At 47.4% G+C, this 25415-nt stretch overlaps 1 protein-coding gene across 2 annotated transcripts; it reads right to left on the bottom strand.

The window, feature by feature from the left end:
• Positions 1-339: 339 nt before the first annotated feature.
• On the bottom strand, positions 340-25360 carry kmt2ba (lysine (K)-specific methyltransferase 2Ba). 2 transcript variants are annotated; one of them, XM_030120085.1, is made up of 36 exons: positions 24988-25360; positions 19762-21244; positions 19522-19682; positions 19344-19439; positions 19103-19259; positions 17076-17361; positions 16143-16204; positions 15750-16010; positions 15404-15513; positions 11819-12679; positions 11149-11262; positions 10868-11014; positions 10534-10626; positions 10315-10432; positions 10077-10190; positions 9593-9783; positions 9366-9467; positions 9043-9153; positions 8815-8891; positions 8263-8432; positions 8081-8148; positions 7819-7953; positions 7577-7735; positions 7377-7494; positions 7174-7252; positions 6925-7085; positions 6649-6810; positions 4268-6563; positions 3851-3961; positions 3566-3681; positions 3254-3379; positions 2902-3154; positions 2618-2728; positions 2383-2466; positions 2039-2168; positions 340-1953 (listed from the first exon to the last, which is right to left on the bottom strand). In XM_030120085.1, exons 1-36 carry the CDS (start codon positions 25288-25290, stop codon positions 1678-1680), a joined length of 9402 nt encoding a protein of 3133 aa, XP_029975945.1. In that variant the 5' UTR covers positions 25291-25360; the 3' UTR covers positions 340-1677. The 2 variants fall into 2 exon arrangements, with proteins under 2 accessions (XP_029975945.1, XP_029975946.1); XM_030120086.1 differs by having other exon boundaries at positions 11819-11923.
• Positions 25361-25415: the final 55 nt, after the last annotated feature.

Genomic DNA, 25415 nt, shown 5'->3' with positions numbered 1-25415 from the left:
TGAGCAGTGGAAACTGAAGGCTGCAAAACATCAAAATATCATGGAAGATTTTGGACATTTCACTGTAAGAGTGTAGTTAAAATGGCCTTTTATAGCACTAAAACAAATAGAAAACCAGCAGCAATGTGGCCTCTGAACTCAAATCTAACATTTTCTGGGACTCAGATGCTGCCTGATTAATTTTTCTGTTCATTCACAATTTAATCTATATTTAAAGGGGGATGTGGAACCACTAAAATCATACATCATTTTTCACACCGTATTAATGCATGACACCAAATCACAAAAATTCTGTTCATTTATTTAATACAGTGATAAAAACATTGGCCAAACGAAAGCAAACTTTGAACACATTTTATTGAACACAAGTTTTAAAAAAATTGTAGGTAAAAAAATATTTAACAGGTTTAGAAATCATTTACAACTATGTACAGGCAAGGATCCACGGTGAGCTCACAAAGTAACTGAGTTCTGCTTGGTAAATTGTTATCAATCGTACAAAAAAAAAACAACACACAACTCCACAGCATTCAACCTTCAACTTAAAGTGACAATTCCTACCTACATCCAGTAGCTTGGTGTTGGTGCACAATGCAGTAAATGAGCACGACAAAATGACTGAACCGGTTTCTGAAGGATTATAGTGTCGATGGTAATTCTTTTCCGATGATTGGAAACCACGAGGAAAAGAGGAAGTAGTTCTTCACCAAACTGGGTCGCGTAAATTAAATTAAATGTTGCTTCATGACGCCTTGAGGTAGTACACCAGTGAGAGACACAAACAGGAGGAAGGAGGGTGCAAAAACAAAACAGAACATTAACTTAGTAGAATTTCTTGGCAATGGCTTCATTTCTGTCAGTTCACCTTCACTTATAAATCGAAAGTTAAAAGCTCGAACAAATTTTTCCCCATCAGTTTATTGAATATACATTTATTATTCAAATATACAAAAACGTTTTGAAGGGGTCGCAGGTTAGCGTCACTATATTCACCGTGACACCCGCTCCAGCAGAACTCTCCCCCGTAGGCCTTAAAATACACAGAAAACACAAAATCAACAAAAAAACGGACTGTTCTAAAATGATAAAAGATCACAGCATCTCTGCCAGCGACGAGTACAGACAGAAAAGTCGAAGCTGACTGGAGGAGGAACGACTAACTCTTGGAATAAACGTCGTCAGCACCGGAAGTGTTGGATTCCCTGCCAATGACAGATGCGGTTTTTTCCCGGGTGGGGGCGAAGCGGAGCTGCACGACAACATCCACAAGGTGCTTGGAGTCAGAGGTGTCAACGGCGTTCTCAAGTGAAATGTGTTGCCAGTGACGAACTGTGTGCAAGTGAGACGCAGAATGACTCCTCCTCGTTCCCTCTTCGGCCTGCCGTCGGGTTGTTTCCCTCGCGGCGTGCCGCCGACATCCAACCCCAGTTCCAGCAGAGGCCAACGACAGGCGCTGTAACACGGACCAGTGTGGGAAAAAAAGAACAGACGAACCCCAAAAAAACAGAAACCAGATCGGCGATCCGGCAGTAAAGTCTTTCAAGTCGGCTTCCGTCTTGACGTATGGCTCTTGTCTGATTTGTTCTTCCGAGGACGCTCCATAAATCACACTCCCGTCAACGTGACGGGTGCGCCGCAGCGCGGCGTCCTGTTGGCGGTGACCCGGAGCCCGGAGATTTAATTCAGGAAGCGCCGGCAGCGTCTGGCGCCGCAGTTGCAGTGCAGCTTGCTGTTCTCGTCCTCGATGGGGAACTTGTAGTCGTAGGTGAGCTCCTCGCCGCGGTAGATCTTCCTCAGGGCGAAGATGACGATGTGCTTGCGGCCGTCCACGTTGATGACGCGCGAGTAGCAGTTCGGCTCGCACGAGTGGTTGATGAAGCGGGCGGCGTTGCCTTGCATCGTGGCGTCGACCACATCGAAGTCGTCGATGCGGAACATGTAGCAGCCGATGCCCTGGTGCGGAGAGAACCCGGTCAGAAGGGATGCATTCGCACGGCGTTCGACAACTTAAGGTTTTTCTTAACAGCAGGGTGCTGACCTTGCCGTCGTAATATTTCTCCCGCTTATCGGTCAGGACGGCACGGATGACCGTGCCGGCGTACTCGATGACCATCTCCCCGGCGTCGATGTTCCTCTTGCAGAACAGTCCGCGTCCGTGAATCTGGGACCTGGAATCGGTGACAGGACTCGTGTTACTGCGGCTGTGGAGAACAGAGCGTGCGCTCGGGCTGCACCACACATCAACGCTGTGCTATTGTGGTATTCCAGTGTACATCGAGGCTTATGCTGTAAGCTGCTGTCATGATAAAAGTTTTTAAATGAAAAGGAAAAAAAGTAATTTACTGACAATACTTTGTGTTAGAGGAGCTTTGTTACAATCACCTATAAACTCCAACTGCTTCTTTGGAGATTTTCTCCAGGTGTCTGAACCTCATCGCCATAGGAAGTTCGCTGCTGGTGGCTCGCCTGGTGAAGGGAAACACGCGCACACACACACACACAGACGACACCATTAACAGATTCTGCATCCGTGGAAGTGCAGCCTTTTAACAAATTAAAACGCTGCCGTGTGCTTTGATCAGCATCCATAAATACAGGATGAGTTAAATCCACCAACCTGGATGATTTCAGGGGGAATTCATCCTCCTCCTCATCAAAGGGGCCGACGATATCGGGGAGCTCTCGGTGCTGTGATGCCAGGAAATTGAACATATCAAAAGTTGCTTTCCTAATTAGACAAACAGAAGGAGGGGGGGGGAAAAAAAGACCAATTAATTTGTAGTGCATATCAAAACAACACAGACGAGGGAGGGAAAAAAAAGAAGAAGAGTGCAACACGTTTTAATTGAGCCTCATTAAAAGTTTTTTGCAGCGAGAGGATGTAAATGAGCTTGTTTGTACCGCGTGTAGACTTCAGCTCGAGCGCAGCCGCTGGGGTTAAGAGGAAGCTCCTCTTCAATGTCATCGCAGCGGTGGAATCGGAAGCGGTGATGTTTGCAGTTCGCGGCACCCTGCAGCTGCTCCAGCAGGAAGATGACGGCGTCGTGGACGACGCCGAGCACCCGCGGCCCGCTCATCCCGCCCAGAGGCAGCTGCTTCAGGTGGAAGCCTGCCCGGGCTTCAAGGACGCCGTCAATCACGGCGCGCCAGGCGACTGAGCGAGGAGAAGATGAGGGATGAAGGGGAGGACTTGGCAAAGGCTCCAAAACAATGCGGGCCGTTCGGCTTTTCACGTGTTCAAAAGGTTTCTCACCCTCTATACTGTTGGCCTTCACGCTGAAGCCGTCGTCGCTGGTGATTTCGAAGCGCAGGTGAGGCTGATTCATGTACGTTCTGTATCTGTGTTTGGGGACGGGAGCATCGTCTTCTGAGCTAACGCCTGCCGAGCGAGAGCGAGAGCGAGAGAGAGAGCGAGAGAGAGAGAGAGAGAGAGAGAGAGAGAGAGAGAGAGAGAGAGAGAGAGAGAGAGAGAGAGAGAGAGAGTCAGAAGTGCAAAGAAAGCAGAGACCTCACGCAGAGGTTATGATTCATTCAGAGCCAAAGATAACAAAAAAAGAAAGCCGACCTGTGTAAGGGCCCCACTCGGTGAGGTCTCCATGCCGGGAACTGACCCACATGTGTGTTTTACCCTGAACGTATCTGCTGGAATTGGATGGAGGTGGACTATTGACCCGAGGATGCCTGAAAAGAAGAAAAAAAAAAAAGGGTCAGAGAGACTGAATCTGATTTCATCGACTTATTTCACTGAAATAAAGAGAAAAGTGTTCATTATCTTTGAAAATTAAAACCGGATTAGAAGTCAGTCACTTTGATCTCCATCTGCTGTCCTTTCCCTGTGGACTGCACTGACCTGCTGAGAGTCGGAGGTGGAGGAGCAGTGATCCGTAGCGGCCGACACACATCCTTGTCCAAGTCCAGAGCGCCTTTCACTGACGGAGCTTTCATTCTCACGCCACTCAGCCTGCGTGAAGGATTCAAAATTTCTCAGTTCATACTTTGCTTTCTTTGTCTTTATCTCTCTGAAATGTCTGGAAGCTGCTGAAAGCATCCGCTGAGTATCTGTGCTTCTCACTATGACCTCGGACTGTCAGTCAATGAAAACACTGAAGCTGATAAATGTAATTTTGAAAATTATATTAAGTTACATAAGTTTTTTTTTTTTTTTTAACACAAGATAAGAAGACAGAAATATCCATATTGTGTTTTTATCTAAGAGAGGAAATGTTTTCACATTATTCCTGCAATACATTCTCAAATCTTGTCTCACCTGGAGTCTTTGATTTCTTCCGGCTCACTCGAAGGGTCTATCAAAAAGTCCATCTTGGATTTCTTCCTCGAAGGCCTTTCAGACACTGATGAGTCTCTCTTCACCTGCTGGCTGGATGAAAAAGGTTTCTGTTCCTTCAGCCCACTGGGGGATTCTGAGCAGCCCACTGACGGCTGATCACAGTCTTCTGCTTTCGGAGCCTCGGGAGCTCTTTGATGCTTGGACTGAGGCGACACAGTGCTGTTGAGAATGATGGGTCTGGTCCTGGATGGGCTGGGGGGGATCGCTATCGCTTGGCTGATGATTGCCTGCACTGGGTTTTCTGTGATCTTGGCGGGATCCTGCTTTTGAGCGCTCTGCACGCCGGCGGCAGCTGCCGGAGCTGTAGGACCGCCGCTTTTCACCACTCTCAGGACTATTTTCCTTTCGGGCACCGGATGGCTACCGGCGGTGGACGCGGCGGCATTGGCGGAGGCGGCGCCTGGGCGGGGCTTTAATATGACGCGGGGGGCGGAGTGACGCAGTGTGTTACCGCTGTGCAGAATCCTTGCGATCTGGCTGATTTTACTGTACGCCGGCGAATTTGCGTGGAGTGACTGGTAAGTGTTCGACCTGGGGTCTTTCAGCAGAATCTGACCTTGACGGTTGACCAGCAGGACCTGAGGGGCGGGGGCCTGGGGCGCGGGCGAGTTAGAAACCCCGGCCTGGCTGGCAGTGACGACCTGCTGGATCCCAGTGTTTGAGCCGTCCAATCGGATGGCGATGGCCTTCCCCCGTGCGGCAGCAGAGTGAATGGGGAGGGCGTTCAGGCCGTTGATGATGATGGGGGAGGTGACGGTCCGTGGGACAGAGCAGATGGTCGCGCCGGCGGTGGAGACGGAGACATTGTTGACGGGCTGTCGAGGAGGCAGAGGCAGTTTGATTTTGGGCTGGAATGGAAGGATTGGTTTTATCAGGCGGTTCGGGTCTGGCTGAGGGAGTTTGGGCTTTGCGGCGACGGCTTTCACCGGCGACGTGGGCGACTTTTTGGTTTTGGGCTCTGGGCTGTAATCAGGGTCGTTCAGGTCGTCTTTAAAGCCCTCGACCGAGTCGGTGGACGAGGCGGTGTCGTCACTCTCTTCGGGTGCTTTTTCGTCTGGGTGCACGACAGAGCCGTCCTCCGTGGACACGAAGTGACCGGTCACCGAATCCAAAATCACTTCATTCTGGATTACGGCTGTTTCTTGGGTCACGGCGACCTCTTCCTCCTGAACCGAAAGGTCATTGTTCCCACTGCCTGGTTCCAGAAGTTCAGACGGCGGTAAACTTTGCTGAAACTCTGCCGCGGCAGTTTCCTGTTCACCTTGCGACTTGGACGGCGTGTAGATGGACTCCAGCCGTTTCAGAGTAACCGTCAGTTGCTTGGTTGGAGTGTTGTGATTGGAGTGACTCTGATCGCCGCCGTCCTGCTCGTTGTCGCCGGCCCCCTCGCTGCCGTCGCTCTCTGACCCGCCGTCCGCTCCGTCTAACTGCGAGATCGACTCGGCCGGATGGAGCTGAGCTGCGGCGTCCGAGGCGCCGGCCGCGTCGCACACTACCGTACGGGAAAACTTCAGGTAGCGACTGGAGTCCTCGTCTTCCGAGTCGTTCTCCCGATTAGCTGCCTGCATTTCCACGTCGTTTCCTACACATTCCGCCTCTCCTCTGGCTCCCTGCGATTCGCAGTGAAGTGCCACGTTCTCGCCCAGCAGAGCGTCGTCAAACTCCAGCTTCGCGTTCAGCATGGAGGCCACGTCTGTGTCGGAATCGAATACGGTGTACGGCAGCTCCTGCGCCATCAGGTGGGCCACCTCCTCCTCCAGGTTGTCGGGGGCGAGTGAAATCCCGTTGGTTGTGGCCACCGCTGCATCCTCCGCTTCCGACGATGCCAGGAAGTCTTGTGGGACCTCTGCGGAGACGGGCGTGGTGATTTTAAAGCTGAGCCGCCCCCTGGGCGAGTGGCTGGCGAGTCCCTGACAAGGTGACATCCCTGCAGAGAGGCTGGAGTTGGATCTGGGCGGGGAGCTCCAAACCGGAGAGGCCGAGTTCTGTCGCGACAGAGGAGGGGAGGCCGATCCGAAGTTGGACGGTGGAGGGGAGCCAAACAATGTGCATTTGGACTGGACGGCGCCGCCGGGGCGCAGGGTCGACGGCGCAGACGGATCGCTCTCTGATGGCGAGGAACTGCAGCGGCTCCTTGATGAGAGTCTGCGAGTGCGACGGGTGTCCTCGAGGTCGCGCAGCGTGAGGATGTGATGTGATTTTGGAGGAGCAGATCCTGACGGCATGAAAGGAAACAGTCACACAACTACACCCACACACAGAAACAGGAATATATTAAGAACTATCAAAACTGTACCGACCTGGAGACGGGAGCGGTCGAGATGATCCCCCTGCTGGCCTCCTGGTCTGAGAGTAACTTGGACTTTTAGGTCCAGACTTGCTGTGCAGTTTTGAGTTGGGTGATGGGGTGGTGGACTTTATCGGACTGGATGAAGGGGTCAAACAATCTGGGGACTCGATAACTGGAAAAGAAAAGAAAAAAGTGTCTCAAACAACGCTGGTGTCGCACTGGTTTTTTTTCTGAGTTTGTTTTGGATTTCTGGCTCACAGTCGAGTTTGGGTTCCATCCTGCTCACCTCGCTCATGATGGGGACTGTGAACTATGGTGTGGTTCTCTTCCTGGTCCCACCTCGGGTCCTGCTCCTCGCCGGGGAGAGGTGTGCTCACTTCCGTCACCTTGCAGGTGTACTTGCAGCGCCTCCGGGGATCAACAGTGCTCCAGTACAACCGAGAACATCTAGAGAAAAGAGGGAGGAAGGTGTTTCTATGACCCAATGCCACTTTGTGATTTGGCTTAAAATTGTTCTAAGACAGTGACCACTTACTGATAACCGACTGGATATAACATCCGCCCATTTGACGACAGCTCAGACAAAACACCAAGTTTCTGAATCTGCAAGGAGCCTGGAAAGAAATCAGAATACAGTCAACAGATGAAGGTAAAATTTCCTCCCTCAGCAGAGACACAGGGCCGACGCAGGAGTCAAGTGGGACAAACCAACAACATCCAACAACCCGAGGTTCTCACCTATGCTCATGTTTATGCATTCTGGCTCCAGGCCTGTAAGGAACTTTCTTCTTAGAGTGATCCCTTCGAAATCCACGTAGACCCTTCGAGGAACTTCAAATCCCTGATCTGACACCATCTGGAAGGTATTGTCAGCAAAAATCAGCTGTGAGGAGAGCAAGCAAAACAGTGGCGTAACGATGAGAAGCTGGTTTCCCTACCTCTGCACTGACGAGGTCTCTGTGTTTGTAGCAGTACACCTTCCTGTCCTGCTGGAACACGCAGTTCTGTGCACGAGCGCACATGAAGTGGAAATTACTCTGGCAGGTGGCCAGACAGCAGCCCACCGTGGCTCCGGACTGCCCACAGCGATCACACCGCTGCGGAACGAGGGGCACACAGAAACCATGTCAAAATGTGTTTCACTAGAGAAATCCTTCATATTCTTTAATGCAAGTCTTACCAGATGGCGCCCCCTAGACACGGCGCTGTGCACCTGAAGAAGAGCACTGTTGTCCTCGTACACCTCGGCAGACCACAGGCAGCAGTTCACGTGGGCCCACTCGTTCTGGCCCAAGTACAGGAGGCGGCCCGCTTCCTGTAAAACACAGTCACATGAAGCAATTACACCATTTCACCATAAGCTCCACAAATAAAATAGAATGAGGGGAAAAAAAAATTCTTAATAAAAACATCATTATTGAAAATTAGTCCGTAGAACTCACACTGGGAGCAGAGTCTCCATACTGCTGGCACAAGGCACACTGCCTCATATCTTCAGCCTTGGTGGAATCTGGGGAATCAAGCGAAATTTAACAAACGAGTGGACAAGAACAAAGACACAAGAAATGACTTGTAGCTGTGTTCGCATCACATTAAACAGAGCAGGTTACAATGGCCTCCATACCATGAGAATACAGAGGAAGACCAGACTGCCGCACAGCGACTGAGGACAGCACGGAGTCAGTTTTCCCCTTGTGGGGGCCCCTGGACTCTTTCAGCTGGTATGTCCTCTCCAGCCACTGTGCATAGCTGTGCTCCAACGATGGAGGGAGGACCGCCTCGGGGAGCATGCCACTGCAAGAGTGAGGACAAGAACAGACATGTTTAAGACGGCTGTCCATCAACTGGAGTGTTATGAATGACATTTAGCTTATTTCTGCCTGGTGACTGCTTTATGAGGTGCACTTATGCAATAACTCTGGTAGCTGTAATGTAATAATGAAGTCCTCAGAACAGTTTCGCTAGAGGGTCAGATTTAAATGCAACTGTAAAAAGTTTTAATGCTCATAATTCACAGTTGAGGGCGTACTTTGCAGTGATGTTGAGCCAAACTATTATTTCTAGGCGTTTCTACCGTTCCATCCACGATATCAATACACAAAAGATCAGCAGAACAATAATCAGAAACTCAATAACTAATGTAGAAAGAATTCTCCATCAGGAATTCTGCTCCCACCTTGGAAACTCTTCTGAAAACGAATTCCACTTTTTGAGATTGCAGGGAGGAAGCCAGCTGAAGGCCTGCTTCATCACCTGTTGGAAATTGAAAACAGAGGACTGATTGCAGACAAATGAAGGCAAAACAACTTGTTGAAACACATTTTTGCAGGTCATCTTTGCCAAACCAGACACGTCTCTAAGAACAGAGTTAAGTGTGGGCGGACGTCTGAGGAGAGAAGCTTACTTTGATGTAGTGTGCTTTAGACTGAACGGTTGGTTTCTGCTCCTCAGGGAGAAGTTCCTCCTCCTTCAACCATGTCCTCATCACAGACGCAACATCTGCATGAAAAGCTTTCTGAGTGGGCGACAGGGGGAGGAGGAAAAAAAAAAAAGACACCTGGGTGTCAGGAGGAGCTCTGAGCAGTGAGAGTGCGCACAATTGATTTCACAGGGATTTCCATTTATTTCCCCTCGGCAGACGTTCTATAATCCATTCACAGCTGAAACAGGAAGAGGTGATGACTGATCGGGTTTTAGTTACATGTAGCGACAAAAAAGTTCACTTACTATTGAGGTGTAACAGCCCGCTTCAAACTTTTCCTGCACAGCCTGTAGATCACACGCCGGCTGCTGCTCCCTGACTGACGACGTGATGCTTCCTTCCTGACACTGGAAAACAGCAACCGTAGGTAAAGCAAAGAAAAATCTAGACACCAAACTGGAGTAAATTTAACATATATATGTAATGTATGCATTTCATTTTAGTTTGCTTGTTGCGGGATATTTCTGCTCACCGCTTTGCAGGAGACGAGGTGTTTCGTGCTGCTGGAGGAGAGCAGGTCTGTGAGGACCGCCTCCAGCTCCACCATCAGCCGGCTCTGCAGCCCCTCCCGCAGGCTGCTGTGCTTGCTCTGCTGCTGACCGCAGGGGGAACAGGTGAACTCTGCTCCGCCTGTCTGACCCGACAGCAGGCCAAAGTGCTCCTCTGCAAAGACACCAACGAGAAAATGAGCTTCACTTCCAGATTCAACGCTATTTAATGCACTGGTTTAAAAAGCAATCAACTATTTTTTCCCGTTGTGCTTTTTGAGAACAATACCAATTAATTAACAACTTCAAAAGGATAAACTCATAAATGATTCTTTTTTTAAACAATTTACAAATATTCTGTTTTAAAATTTTAATACATTCGACACAGAAATCAGTCAAACTTTCCTTTCGTAAGACAAGCTCTTTGTCATCTTTGCCAAAATGTTTTTGGCTTTAGATGCTCCTCACCTGAAAGTCCTTCACATCTGTAATGAATCCAGTGGCTGCACTGCGAACATTTCATCATCTGAGACGGTCGGCTGCTGTCGTCATAACACTTGTTGCAGACGGTGCAAAAATTGCCTGCGATAAACACAAAACATGCGCCACACGACTCAGTTACAACCGAACAATACATGTGATCAGAGAGCCTTCGTTGGCGCCGTTCTTCACGCCGTCCCTCTCCAGCCCACTCCCGAACCTTCACCTTTTTTGTGCAGAGCGGTGCAGTCGGGACAGAGGTCCTTCTCGTGGTTCCAGGCCAGATCCCAGGTCTTTCCAGGAGTAACACCACAACTTTTACAACGGATGCACGTCATACACACCTTCACAAAAACAACAGCATCCAAGAATTAATCTCTGCCAGCGAGCTTTTTCATGTTACATGTAGTTTCACATCCTAATTTGTTGTAATTCCGTCCATTACCCATGGAATGCTGCAGTTCATAGGCTTGGGGTATGTTGGTCCTAAGCAGGAGGGGTGGTAGGACATCTGGCATCTTCTGCACTGCAAAACAGGCTACAAGAACCAAAACATGTACATCAGTGTCTGAGTTCTGACACCTCAGTCCCACACATTCACTTCCTTAGGTTTCTCAAAATTCCAATAACACATAAACTTGAATAAGGTCTAAATAAAAATGGGTGGCATAATAAGAGCTTCAAAAGAATTGAAACATTTATGAAAAGTAAAAACAGTAATCAAAATGTTTGGAAAGCACTGCTCATTAATGATATAACAGTCCTCCTACACCGCGCACCTTCGTGCTCTTGCTTCTGCGGCCGCACACGTGACAGAACTTGCAGCGCCTGCAGCACCAGTTCTCCTTGCTGTCCTCTTGGGGGCGCTCTTCTGGCGAGAGGCAGAAACTGTGGAAAGGTTCACAGCAGATCTGGCAGAAGAGCATCTGGGAAAAAAAAAAAAAAGACAACATGGGAGAAACCCTTTATTGGCACCGAGACACGGGAGGACTGTTTTGAAAGAACACTGAGGTTGATAAAACCGTGGACGAGTCGGGCGGCAGCGGACGCTCTGGATTACCTCGTGTCGGCCTTTGCTGGCACAGAGCAGGCAGATGGGTTGCGGAGTTGTGGGGATAGAGGAGAGAACGCTGAGGCCGCCCATGAGCCACACATTCTGGACCGCACAGTCCTCCTGACGGACACACGGCATCACAGTTCCAGAAGAATTAGTTCATTTCATGGAAGCTGCATCAGACTGTCTCCACATGTTCTCAAAGCAAACAAGTCACTTTAATACTCTCAAACTGGAACCCAGAGACGGTCCAAAAATATATAGAGACTTTTTCATAGAATTAGTGTGTGTGGTTTTTTTTCAAATGTTGTGGTTTTTATGGACTTTTTATTTACTGCTATACAGCAGCGGGTCCCCGTCAGAGATTTATCTGCTCTTAAGTTGCCAAAATTAGATTTGCAGAAAGAAATCCATAATGAGACACTTTACAGAATCCAGAGCCAGCACAGAGAGAAACCACTGTTTTTCATTTGAAGGCTTCTGCTGTGGCACGTTTGTGAGTTTGGGCTCAAGAAAGACAACCAAAAATGATTTATTTTCAATTCAACGCTTCAAGGTTGACAATGGTGCAAGAACAAAAAACAAAATCCTTGGTGTCTTGAACAACATGATGCCAGGGAACAAAACGCATTGAGATTTAAAATTACCGTGCACCCAGAAACACGTGCAGACTCACCTTGAAGTCTACACGGATCTTGAACTTGCTCTGCAACACGCCCTTTTGGGGAAATCCATTAGCTAACCCAGTCAGGGAGTTCGCAGATGCGAACTCTGCAGGATTCTGGGAATGAAGGACATAGTGTGGATCAGTTGTTGGAGGGTTTTGCTGCACAGTCTCTGTCACAGAGGAGTCCTTCCCGTCCTCTTCGGCCGGCTCCGCCGGTTTTTCCTCCTGCTCTTCTTGCGGACGATCCTGCAACACTGTGACAGGACTGACTGCCTGGGGAGGCCCTGTTAAAACGCCGGGCATAGTTTTACCAGCATTCGAGCTGTAGGTCTCCGTCAAATCATCTGGGTGCTGCACCTCAGACTCTGATTGTCCCTGTGCACATGACCGTGATGGTACTTCTGTGGCGGCGGCGGACTGCAGCTCGGGCTGTGGGTTTTGCTGAAGTGGTGCCGGCGGATCAGATTTGTGCAAATGGAGGGAGGCCTGCAGCGCAGACTTTGGCAAACGGTGCAAACGCACCTGCAGGCATTTCTTTTGAGAGTTTGTTACAGGGCGGGCTGAGAGCGGGGGAGCAGGAGGCTTTTCAGGCCGGGGCGTTTCTGGAAGACAGCTTGCGACAGGCGGTGATGGGTGTGAAATAGCGGAGTTCGTTATAAGACGGGCCAGCAGTGGATGCGACTGTGAAACGCAGTGATCCACGCGCGGGGGCAACTCTCGCAGCATGTATGCAGCGGACGGCACGATATAATCAGGCAGACGGCATAATTGTATTTGCAGCTGCCTCGGCAGCTTCGTCGCGGGGCTCCGGGATGGTCGGGGCTCGGGGAAACTTTCTCTGCAGTCCGTCTCTTCTGTGTTCGCCTGTGCCTGTGGAGGAGGGGACTGCCTAAGCCAACCAGCAAGATAAGTTTCCAAAGTAACACTAATAACTAGAAACATGCACAGGCGGCAAGAGAGAGCAGTGTTAACCAAGAGTAAGAAGATTAAGTAAGGAGTAATTAAAGGGACAGGAGAACTGAGAGAAAGGCATTCAGTAGCAGCAGATACACACACAGAAGTGCAGCTCGCAGACATTCTGAGATGAGATTACACATTTCAAATAGTCAAAAAGCCATACTGAACATCTGTTAACAAAACCACTGTCACACCAAGAGTGTGCAAAACCAAAAACGCAAGGTATGAAGCTGAAAAACCCCCACAAAAGTTCTCTTTTTTAAATAAATTATGGATTCACGTCTTCATATTCCTACACGTGACGATTCAATTACAAGGTTCATGCTCGGTTAAGAAGAAACAACTGTTGTCCTACATGCAGAAAACAGTTCAGGAGCTGAAAAGACAAAACATGAACAATGAGAAAATGATGCAACTGCTTCACTGTCCTGTTGAGAACACAAACCCCATTTCTGAACATCTACATATAGATGAGCAACACTATCCAACTCAGTCGACTTTTCTTTGTCGGACTCATCTGAGTGATTAAAAATATCAACGGAGATCAAATCAAAGTGAAAATATTGCAGAACCTTTACAGATATTAAATTTTCTCAAAACAGTGGTTAGTCGCTCGGCCCGCAATTGACATCAGTTTTGCTTATTAAGACTGGGAAATGTATTTAGTATAGGCAGAATACCACATCACAAAGGTGAAGCAAGCGTCAGCGCCAACAAACAAGAGCAGCAACAGAGCAGACAGGGTGGAAGGAGGGAAGCGGCCCATCTGTACCAACTGTAACCTCTCTTTTCAAAACAGGGACCTCAGTACAGTTACCCGTCTCAACAAGCTTTTGTTTTTCTCAATTAAAGATGTGGTTTGTAGGACTTAGAGAGCACGGCCATTAACCTCAGACTGCATTAAGAGGAGCGTCCTGCAGGAAGCTTCTGCCAGATCAAACATGCCGACTGCCAAGTGATGCGACCCCAGACTGAAAGCACGCAGCATTGTTCTGAGCGCCGCAAAATCACATTAAATAATGTACGAGCTCCAAAGAAGTACATCTCATCTTCCACAGGGTTTGCAGACAATTATATTTATGTTCTCCTAGTTTTGTGACTGATAATTATCAATTAAAAGCAATTCCGAATAATCTGGGGGCTTAATCACTAACCAGTATTTTTGGATTAGAATCTTCATTTATAACTGATGTTAAATGACATTAAAGGTGCTGTAGGCAGGATTCGGCATCTCCGGCATCTTGCTTAGGGTTACCTAAGCAAGATGGCGATTTGACCCATCTAAGATGGCGATTTGAAACCCAGCACAGCCAATCCTGTCCTGTTTTCTCTGACATCATGCCCTTATTAGGGGTTAAGCCCCTCCCACAAGAACGTGTGACGAATGTCCCTCGACCAATCACGGTTAGAGTCTCAGGGGCTCTTCTGATTGGTCAAAGATACCTGGAGCTGTCGAGATTCATTTTCAGCTCAGAACAGAGACAGATGGAAACGCTGCGCCCTCGCGGTAGTGCAATTATGCTACACTCCTAAAGGATTATTAATGGATACTCTATCATTTAATCCAAAGAAAACACAGAAAAATTAGCATTGACTAGCAAAATCCTGCCTACAGCACCTTTAACTCTGGTTATCATGCTTGCAGCTCCGTGTTTAGTTTGAATGTAAAACCAAAGTCTTTAATTGCTTTGGTGAAATGTGTCTCAACATTTCCATCCCACTAAAACTTCCCATCCATCTCATCTGTTAGCGTAACCACTTTCTAGATGAAGCTCTGTGGTCTGACGTCGATCAACGTTGATGCGTCTGGTGCTCTGGGATTTCGGAAACTGAAAGGAGCTTTTTCAGAAAGCTAAATGTAATTTATGTTTTAGCAATTAATCAAACTAAACTAGCAAATGATCATGTACTATGGAAGGAGAGAATGAAGCAAAGGTCACTCAGCCAGTTGCGATCTTTAACTTCACCACTAGATGCCGCCAAATCCAACAAACTATACCTTTGAGTTTCACAAATAAAAGCACTCCTTGTCACTAATATAAAACCAACAGTTGTGAAGTATTTACTGTTGAGGCGAGATCCTCTATAACTCGTCCATTTTTACACTGAACAACTTTCCATTTAAGCCGACAGGCTTCTCGTAGTGCCATCAACACGCCTCAAACACACACTTGTGTATACACATCATGCTGCTACAAAAGCAAACAGTAAAGGCAGGGTAGACTTTACCGTGAAGACACATTTCATGCATTATTTAGTACATGCAGTGCGCCCGCTATGAAGCTTGCAGTGAGAAACAGAAGATTAGCCAGGCTGAATTTGAAAGCTGTTATTGCAATTATTTATCAATAAGGAGGTGGTGATCAAAAAAATCCAGAGGTGAGATGCAGGCCTGGGCAAAGTATTATTTGGAAATGAAATATTGATTTGGTTATGAATGACTAAGTCAAACTGATGATGATTTGAATATCAACAATGGGACCAATTTTGGAGAAAAAAAAAAAAAATATATACGATGAGAAATTTAGAGGATCTAGCTACACCAACAAAAACAACTTTCCAAAAAGGCCACTTAACCCAGGCTTGGTCAGGAGGTACGTCAGAGGTGAGGAGGAAAAACCTGCTCCATGTTTTTACCTTGTGAGCTCGCGGCCTGTTGCCGGGACCTCGAGAGAACAGGCGCCGGTGCTTCACCGCCTCGGTCGGCACCTCGTCTGGTGGAGAGACGCCATCTTGTGCGGTGCCATCTCCAAGACAAAGAGCACATCGGTCTCACGCACTGCACTACTCTGACAGCGTACAGAAAACACTCCACTGGGTTAAAGTTCAAAAATCAACGTGAAGAAATTAGTTTTGTGCTGTCTGCTGTTGCTCTACTCGATTACTCAAACGATCGATAGCTGCAGCTCTGAGGCTAACATTCAAAACGCTTTAATGAACTTTTGTTTATTCAAAGAAGCGCTGAAAACGAAGCTTCAGTTACCTTGCTTGCTCCCAGCCGCTGGATTTGGCTTGATGGTCGATTTATCGTCTCTCTCCTGAGCACCCCTGACCACCTCCTCTTCCTCCTCCTCCTCCTCCGATTCGGATTTAAGCAGGCTGCTGTACGAGCGCGGCGTGATGTTACGCAGAGAATGTTTCCTGACTCCGGACGCCATGGAGGGCGATCCTTCATTGGCGTCTTCCAGGCACCAGTTTGTGTCCTCGCTGCTCGACATAGAGGCTGAAAAGCGCCTCGCCTGGACTGAGGAAGAAGTGCCTTGTGACTTTTACATCCACAAACTACTTAAAATTAGTGCAGCTGAATAATTTTCCATTGAAACCATTAATGCATTTAAACATCTGTGGTTCTAACATGATTTGATTAGAGACTTACGTTTCAGCGGTCTCATGATACGCGCCATCCGCGCTTTTTCAATCCGATCACACTTCTTATATCTGAAAAGAAAGAAAGGAAAATGTATTAATCTAACACCTGCCACAATGCAACTCAATGTACTCTAGAATTAAAGCCAATATTTAAACAGCATAAAAGTTGTGTTTCAGGTTTTTTTTCTTTTTTTAAACAAAGGCAAAAACTACACATCTGCATTTAAAAACACAACAGCAAACAAATAAAGGAACAACAGCTTCAGAAGATCCTAACAGTAAGGGGCATGTTTCACAGCAAACATGTTTTCAGGTTCGACTGAGACGAGTTGACAGTCCAGCTGAGCTCAGATCTTTTGGTCATTTGTGTCACATGTGAGGAAAACAGAAGCTGAAAGCTGCATCAGCCCGATTGGTTTGATAATGCGACTTCGACATGAACCTGCTCCAGATGACGTGAGGAGAAACCTGAAACGTTCAGGCCCGAGATCTTTCAGCACTTATCAACAATATTCAGTGACACACGGGAAGTCAGTGCAGCTTCTATAATGTGCTCCGCTCTTTAAGTTGTTGGTCATAAGAAGAGAACATCAGAGGTAAGATAACATCCTGGAAACCAGAGGGAAAAATGCCTGAAAAAAGGTCTGTCCAAACAATTTCTATAAATGTCCACTTGCAATAACCTCTATGCATCTCTACATGACCCTCCAACCCGGGGTCACGGTGGGGCTGGAGCCAATCCCACCCGGCTATTGGCGAAGGCAGGTTACATCCTGGCCAGGCCAAAGTCCAACACAGGACAAACACAGACAGACATTCACATCGACAAATCACAAGAAACCTCTTCCAAGGACTGGACTGTTGAAACCCTGAGGAAATCCAGTTACAACCCCGTCTCATTGTAAATGATAAGCGAGGCCCTGTGCTCGTTCTGACTCACATGCAGCACTGCCGCTTGGTGTTCGGCCCCCCAAACTTCGGCTTGTCCAGGCAGTTGATGCACTTGGCGCAGTCCTTCACCACCAGGCAGCCTTTGCAGTGTCCGCACCGGCGGGACCGGAGGCCCCCGGGCGCGAAGCGACTCAGCACCTTCCTCCTTTTGAACCGACGGCTGCCGCTCCTCCTCCTGCGCTGGATGTTTTCCTGAGAGACGGCCCACTGCGCCCTGCCCTGATCAGACATGTCGTCGTCGTTGTCATCGTCGTCGTCGTCGTCGTCGGCCACATCTGCGGGTGAGAGACACGGAGGATGGGTAAAAAAGACTCACAACGTGTTTTGGGATAATCTTTACCTACATGTGAGGAGGGGAAAGGCGACATCTGTGGATGCCAGAACTTACTATTCAGTCAGCTGGAGGCATTACAGTTCTAACTGCAGTGATCAGAAGAGCTCGTGTCTCATGATTTAGCTTGATTTTTGCTTTTATGAGCTGCATGTTTCCTCTAGTTGCTTCAAATGTTGGATAAATAAAGATGCTCCAGATTAAAGTGAGGTGACTGAACAGAAACTGGAGTCTCTGTGTGCAGAAAGGAAATCCATGAAGTCTTTTGAAGCCTAATAGCATCCCCTTAAATCCCCCAGGGCTATTTTAAATGGCCACAAAGAGACAGTGAAGCCGTGTCGGACATAAAACAATCACTCTGAAGTGGCGGCTTGTCAAGATTCTTTTAAATAAATGGTGGGTTAGAAAAAATGGAATAACGCTGTGAAAGGATCACTCTGCTCTGGACCACTACATGTGTTGAGTGAGTCTATTATCGTCAAACAGCGCTTCCTCACCTCATACTGAGTGATGCTCACTTGACCAGTGTTGGGTATAGCTTTCCAACAGCGGTGGCTAATCTGTGTGTGACAAAAGATATTTTTGCTGGCAAATATTTTAGTTACAACTACATTGAAACTAACAAAGCAGATTTTTTTTTCTTTGCTCAGCATGTTAAATTTGTCAAAAGATAACCAGAATTACGTTACGGTACACATTTGAAAAAACAATTTAGGTTGTGTTCTTTAATTTGAGAGAATATTTTAGCTTGTCAGTGATTTCAGTTCAATACAATAGAAGGGTACGTCTGTCAGACATGAGAAAGCTGCAGAAACAAATGGAGAATTTGAAAACTGAATTAAAAAGAGGACCTACCTGAGACCGCGGTTTACACACTGCATGAAAATGAGCTATTTTATCACAAGCAGAACAGAGTATGGAATACTATGGAGTATTTCTGACAACTGCTGAGTCTCCAATGCTAAACAAAATATTAAGTTTAGGATGTGTATCCACTTTTCTTTTGGCCATCAATGGAATCGGTGAGAATCTGTATGGTATAATGGTGGCAGTGTGAGCTCAACCTGCTGTCTGTGTTTTCGCTAAAATGATCATGAAAGCAGTGTCGCTCCTGTTGACAGCAGATGTTCAGGTAATAGCTACCACCGTGGTTCCAAACATGCGGTTTGAGCCCCTTTGAAGGAGCACATAGGTCATCTGCTCAGACAAAGTTAGGTTTGTGCGGCAATGGCTGAACGTGTGAGTACTGCTTTTCAAAGTGGAGCACTTTGCTGACTTTTCTTTTAACTGATTTTGTTTTGCTCACTTCTCACTCTCAGTTCTTTATCCTATTAATGTTAACATTCAGGATTACGACACATGGTGATTAATCTGACAGTGTTCATTGAGTAAGACTCCGCCTTTATGTTCCGTTGTGAGTTTAATTCTAACTCGAAAACGGTAGTTGCAGTTCATTCACTTCCTTCTTACTTGATATATATTTGACTAATCCACAGGAAGGAGTATGTAAATAACTTCTCTCTAATAATCTTTCCACTAAAAACATATATTGGGACACATTCAACCAAGCCTGGAGGGCAGAGTGGATAAAATTAGAAAAACAGTGATTTACTGAAACGCTTGTGCGCTCGCTGCACGCTGACAGTGCAGCGCTGGGAAAAAAGAGGCTGATGTGGGGACTGTACCTTCTGCAGCAGGAGAAAAGGTGATACCCTCTCTCTCATGAAGGGGCAGGGCGCTGAGTCTGGGAATATCGTCTGGCACCATGGCACGAGGCTGGCCCAAAGCCACCGCCGCGGCCCGACACACGTGTTTGATTCTGGGACCGCTGAGCTGCTGCTCCTGCGCAAACACACCATAAATAAAACACCAGGAAATGCAACTGAAAACAAGTAACTGCTGAAGAAAATAAAGCAGACATTTTACCTGAGGGCCAAGCTCTTTGGAGCCGACTCTCCGTCTCCTCCTGCCGCCGCCGCTGCTGCTGCAGCTCACCGGCATCCGTGACTCTCGAGATCCCAACTGGAGATCCAGACAGGGAGCGAGAAGAAATCAACATACCGGAAAATCATTGTTACTGTGAACCAAACGGATGATTTCTTACCTGAGACAACTTGAGCTGTTTCTGCTGATCGATCTTGATGAGCTGGACTTTGGCTTTCTTGAGCAGGTGCAGCATCCTCTTGTTGGCGCCGCTGAGACCGATTCGATGGCTCGGCCCGCTGAACTCCAGCACGTCGCGGCTTTCCCTCGCCGCGGCCGCTGCTTCAAAACAGAGACGGGACTGAGTCGAATCTCTTTAGTTTCACAGCCAAACCTATTCCTAGAAAACACTTGTTCTTACCGGTGTTCTCTGCATCCTGTGCCGTCGCTTGCGGAGACGTCTCCACGTCGGTGTTCACCACCACGGCGAATTTCCGGACCACACCCGGGGAATCGATCTCCTCCATCATGAGCTTGGACCTGCGTCTCTTCCTGGCGTGCGGGGTCAAGCTGTCGCCGTGGTCCAAGTACTGGCCCTGGGCTTCAGACTGGCCCCTCTTCTTCGCTGCCAGCTTCAACGTCAGCTTCTTGAGGTTCTGGTAGATTTCCACGTGGCTCGCGCCCGTGCTGGACTTGGATGTGATCTTCGCCGAGGCGGGCTGGTTGTCGAAGGCAGCGACGGCGTCCATCTGCGGCGAGCTGCCGTCGCAACCCGACTCCTCCTTCTGTTGGGTCTTCAGCCACGTTGTGAGCGAGCCTTTGGGGAAGGGGATCATCTCTTCATCCAGGAACCTCTTTGGCGCTTTGATGACGCGGGAGGACCGTGCGCTCATGACAGGGGTGGGGGAGTTGTTGGAGGCGTGCGGGAGCTGCTCGGGGAGTGGCTTCTGCTCACCCTGGGACGGGGTGACACTTTGACCTTGGGCCTGCGAAATATCCGCGACCTGCGCTGCGGGAGCCGGAAGCGTCTCGGGAACGTATGTGTAATAAACACGCCGAGAGCGAATCTGACCCATTTTGGGCCGTCTGATTGAAAGGTCTTTAGACTGCTTCCGCCGGTGCCCAAACAAAGATCTGCGCTGTGGCTTTTTATTCAGTTTCTTTTCCGAGGCATCTTCAGCGTTGCACTCCAGGGGCATGGCCGCCTCCTCCTCTCCGCTGTGCGCGCCAGCCTCGGCCCCGGCCTCCGGAGAGGCGCCCATACCTTTAGTCATCCTCTTCCTCTGCCGTTTGTGAAAAGATGTAAACGACAGAGCGATGGCCTGGGACGTGCCTTTGGCGTGCTCGGCACGGAAACCCTGGATTCTCCTCACAGATCTGTCTGTGCGGGACTGGTTTGAGTCCGAGTCCTCCGAAACCTCGCTTTCCGCTTCCCGGACCCCTTCTTGAGTTTGTTCCGGGTTTGCGGGTTCAGTGGCGGCGCGGTTCGTCTGGTCTTGCTCGGTGCCACCGGCTGAGGTAGCGGCGGTTTGGTTCTGTGTGCTGCCTGGGTTTGTGGCTCTTCCTGCTGATGATGTTCCTGAGGCCTGCTTCTCTGCATGCTTGGCTTTCACAGGAGGAGCGTGCTGCTTGCTGTGCGGTTTAATATTGACCTTTGGTATTTGTTTGTTCTTTACTGAGCGTTCTATAGCACCCTGCTCCTCTTTAGAGTGTTTCGGAACAATTTTCCCAATCAGTGCTGGTGGTGGGGTCTTGGGGCTCGTTTTTCCGACGGCATGCTTTGCTCCTGATGAGTGGTCAGAAGCCTGACGAGCCTTTGACGCTCTGAACGACGACTGATTGCCAGCGGCCGAGGTTCTCTGAGGACGAACCGTTGTGGTACCAAATCCAGTGAAATCCTCCTCCTGGAGAAAAACACAGTCAAACATTGAAGTAAGTACAAGATTGATGTGTTTCACTTCAGTGTTAAGCATCTCCTAAGGGTTCATCACGCACTTAACCATAACAGCTACGATCACTGAACAAACAATATACATTTACTCAAATTCAACAAAGAAAAAAAAAAAAAAAAAGGAGCCACCGCAAAACAACTCACCCAAGAAGATGGACAAATATTTATATCCATATATACAATGAACTTTGCCTTATCTGGCTTTCCTCTGCTATAAACTTTGCCAAAATAAACAACAGTTCAGCATCTCTGCTCCAGCTGTTGCTTCAATCTGAACTCTGTACATGCAACAGTGATCTGCTGGAGATGACTGGTACCAGCACGCACACGCACACACCAACCGAAAACATTACAACAAACTGCAGTTGCAGGGCCTGTAATTGTCAACAGGGATTAGACAGTTTTCATTACTTTGACGGTCGATTTAATGAATTTATAGAAATTGCATGGTTGATTTTAATTAACGGGCATTTTATAGTACTCGTCATAGTAATTTCGAGTCATTCCAATTTAGATTTGGTTGATATGCGATTGAAATTAATATCATTGAACAATTACTTGTGAAACCAAGACGTCCACAGACTGCCAGGAGCACATGTGTGGCGTAAACTATAAAAAAAGAAAACTTGTCAGTAAGTAATTTATTCATTTTTGATTATCTAATTATCTTATATTTAGCTACATATTACATATTATTTAGCCACAGAACTGTCACGGCTAATTTTGATCCATTTCATTTCATCTAACATTAGAAGGCTAATTCTATCTAAAAACAAGACTTGCTTCAAGTTCAGTGTCAATATAATATTCTACGTTAATGTTATGTCTCCTGGAAGTTTTTAGCCAATGTTCAGTATGAGGGACCAGGGTTTGAATGCCCATCTGAGACTGACGCTGAAAATTACAGCCAGTCACTTTTCTGTTGATCTAACGTCAAACAAATATGTCAAATAAATCTAATTTACATAACTTGGAAAAAAAAATCTAATGATGGTGTGTAAATAATTTAAATACTGCTGTTTCTGCCCAGTATTCAATTTCAAACCATGATGTTGGTAATGAAACGGTTCAGTAGATTCTCGGGTTTCTTTAGGTGGGATACGGTGGAGGGTGGGGCTGTCCATGCCACGAGGCCGCCACTTACAATTTGCACCCGAGCTTGAATTTCTTCATCACCTATCAACGCTGATGAAACTCCAACCACAGCACTCCTCTCTACTCTACTCTTACTCCAGAGTTGCATCAGTGGCATTCTGAGGCAACACATAAACACTTTGTTTTCATTCAGACAATTCTGAGTAACAGTAGAATAGTAGAAGTTTTGGTGGCAAACACTCAAATTATTAATAGTTGACTGTTGCAGTATAATGCACATCCAATGGCTACCATTCCTGACATCCCCATTGAGCAGAAATTTTAAAAATACACTGACACCCCCGTCCTCTGATTCAGACACGTGTCTACTTCAGATGCAGAGGCGGCACACTGCAGCAAATCATCCCTCAACTGAAAGTCCACTTACTCACATCCATCTTAACTTGCAAAATGGTGAGTCCACAGATTTGTCAGCAGCGAAACCCCCAGAAAGATCATCTCACACACAGACACACACAGACACACACAGACACACACAGACACACACAGACACACACAGACACACACACACACACACACACACACACACACACACACACACACACACACACACACACACACACACACACACACACAGGAGTGTGCAGTGCTCCAGCTGAGCATCACCCAGAGGGTTTAGCAGGAGCCATGTGACCCTGTTTCAGTCCACTCTAAAAGGATTGCATCAGTGAAGCCCAACTGATGTCAGACGCCACAGCTCCTGCTTTGGAGGTTAAATATGATTAGATCCAGTTTGGCATTAAATCATTATATAGCATCCTGCCTGAGTGGAGCTGAAGAGAGACGGCACTGCCAGAGTAAATGATACAACACACCACACAAGCACAACACCAGGACTTGAAGTCCATTAGTGTAAGCTGTATTTATATAGTTTTTTGTTTTTTTTTAACTTTCACCAGAGGCTGGAAACTGCAGAGACTGCACAACAAACACAATTCAAGAAACATGTCAATGTCTGGTAAATCCTCAGCCTGTTTCAACACATGCACATCAGCTGAGGTGTCAGCATCTTCTCACTCTCTGACATTAAATAAGGCAGCATGAGAATTTATCTGATTCCAGACCAAGTAATAATTCAGACTAAACAGTGTCCATACGTTTTGTTGAGCCCCGAGGCATCTTAAGTTGGAAAAAATACAAAAGGTAATTTTCTGGCCAATTTTTTTTTTCTTCTTCGTCTTCTGGCCAATTTTTTTTTTCTTCTTCGTCTTCTTTTTAATCTATAAAATGTGAGGTTCCCTTTAATTTTAGGATGAAATTATTCTACAATGTTGATATAGCATTTGTAAACAAATATTACAATTAAAGTCAGTAAATGTATGTATGATGATTTCATAATGAAAGACAGAATCACTTTCAATATCAATTCGTTTTTTTTGTGTGTCTTTCTAAAATAACGGTTTTGTCTTGCTCAGGAAATGTAATTATGCTTTCACAACTTATCTCCTCAAAACATTTTTTTCATAATTCCACTATTTGCTATTCCAGGTCTACATTTGATTACACTACTTCATGAACTGGTGCAATATAATTTAACAGTGGACTCTTCAAATGGCTCTGTTCTAAATTATTTGTTCACCTACATGGATATGTAAATGAGGCTATGCACTGCTGACTGAATACCTATGCTTCTTATTTTCCTCTAGATGTCTGTACCTCCCCTGTAGTCATGTGCTGATTACATTTTATTTCAATGTTAGCTGCTATGCAATAAACACTGATGTAATGAATGCCCATCCTTTCCAAAGTGATGAAATCTTTCATTCATTTCAGTTGCTTTGTAGTCCTGATCACTGTAAACAAAGCAACAAGACGGATAATCTGTGTGGAAGTGAACATTAAAATAATTTAATCAAACGGTTTAAAGTTCAGTAAACCTACTCTGTCCGTTTTGTGGCATATGTCTCTGTCAGATTAATATGATTTAAACCTCAATTCCTTTCAGGATGAGCGCGCTATTGCGTCCCACGTTAAAAGCCACGTTCAAAACAGCGAGAAGTCAGCTGACAGCTCCAACGTGGAGGCTGTGAGCGGTTCCGACGTTTCCACTACGATCAGATTAGCAGGCGGAGGATGTCAGCACAGGGTGGGAACTCAAACTCTCGGAGCCATATCAAGGGATGCACAAACAAAGACATCTTTCCGTTTCCACAACAGAAAACACGGAAACAAAAGTTTCACCCTAGGGTCCCTTAATTATGCAAACAAACTCAGCTGGACTGAGCTATGTGTAAGCAACACTGCTGTAACTTGAAGTATAGACGTGCATTTGAAATAAACAACAATTAGGTAAATATGTGTAGGTGTAATCCAAGTAAAATATTCATCCCTCTCAACGTAGCTGAAGCACATCACGCAGGCGAGCTACGACGCCTCTTTAATGCTCATGTTTGCATGGCTAAGTTTCCGCTAATGGCTAAAAATGCTATTTGTAACCAACGACAATGATTAAAAGGTGTTTCTTTCCAGCAAACCTCGCGTTAAACACACTTATGGCGTCCGCTTCGCGTCTAGCTGCCGTGCTACATTTAGCATATTCACCTCCTCGCTGTTGCTGGAGTCGAAGCCCACGTCCTTCTGCCGGCTGTGCTTCTCCGTCACCCCGAGGAGGCGCAGCAGGGACGGATCCTCGCTCAACGCCAGGCCGATGTTTACAGGCCTCGGCCCTCCGGCAGCCAGCTCCCCGTCGTTCGAGCCCAACCTTCCGCGTCTGATGCGTTTCTCCGACCGCAGCCTGCTGCGAGCCGCGCACGGCCGACCCGGGAACCGAGCCCGGGCCGGCGCTACGGTGCTCTGGCCCGCCACGGCCGCGGGAGATGATAATCCGCCTCCCGATGCCGCCATTATTTACTACAACAACACGGAGGGCGCGCAGGCGGAGGGAGACTGCAGCGAGAGAGCCAAGATGGACCGCTCCGAGGCGAAGGCGCCAGATAGAGAGCGGCAGCGAGGCATCATGGGAAAACCGA

This window comes from Salarias fasciatus, chromosome 22 (genome assembly GCF_902148845.1).
Source record: "Salarias fasciatus chromosome 22, fSalaFa1.1, whole genome shotgun sequence".
Taxonomy (NCBI): Eukaryota; Metazoa; Chordata; class Actinopteri; order Blenniiformes; family Blenniidae; genus Salarias; species Salarias fasciatus.
The sequence above is the reverse complement of the archived record's forward strand: the minus strand, read 5'-3'. Positions and strand labels throughout refer to the sequence as shown.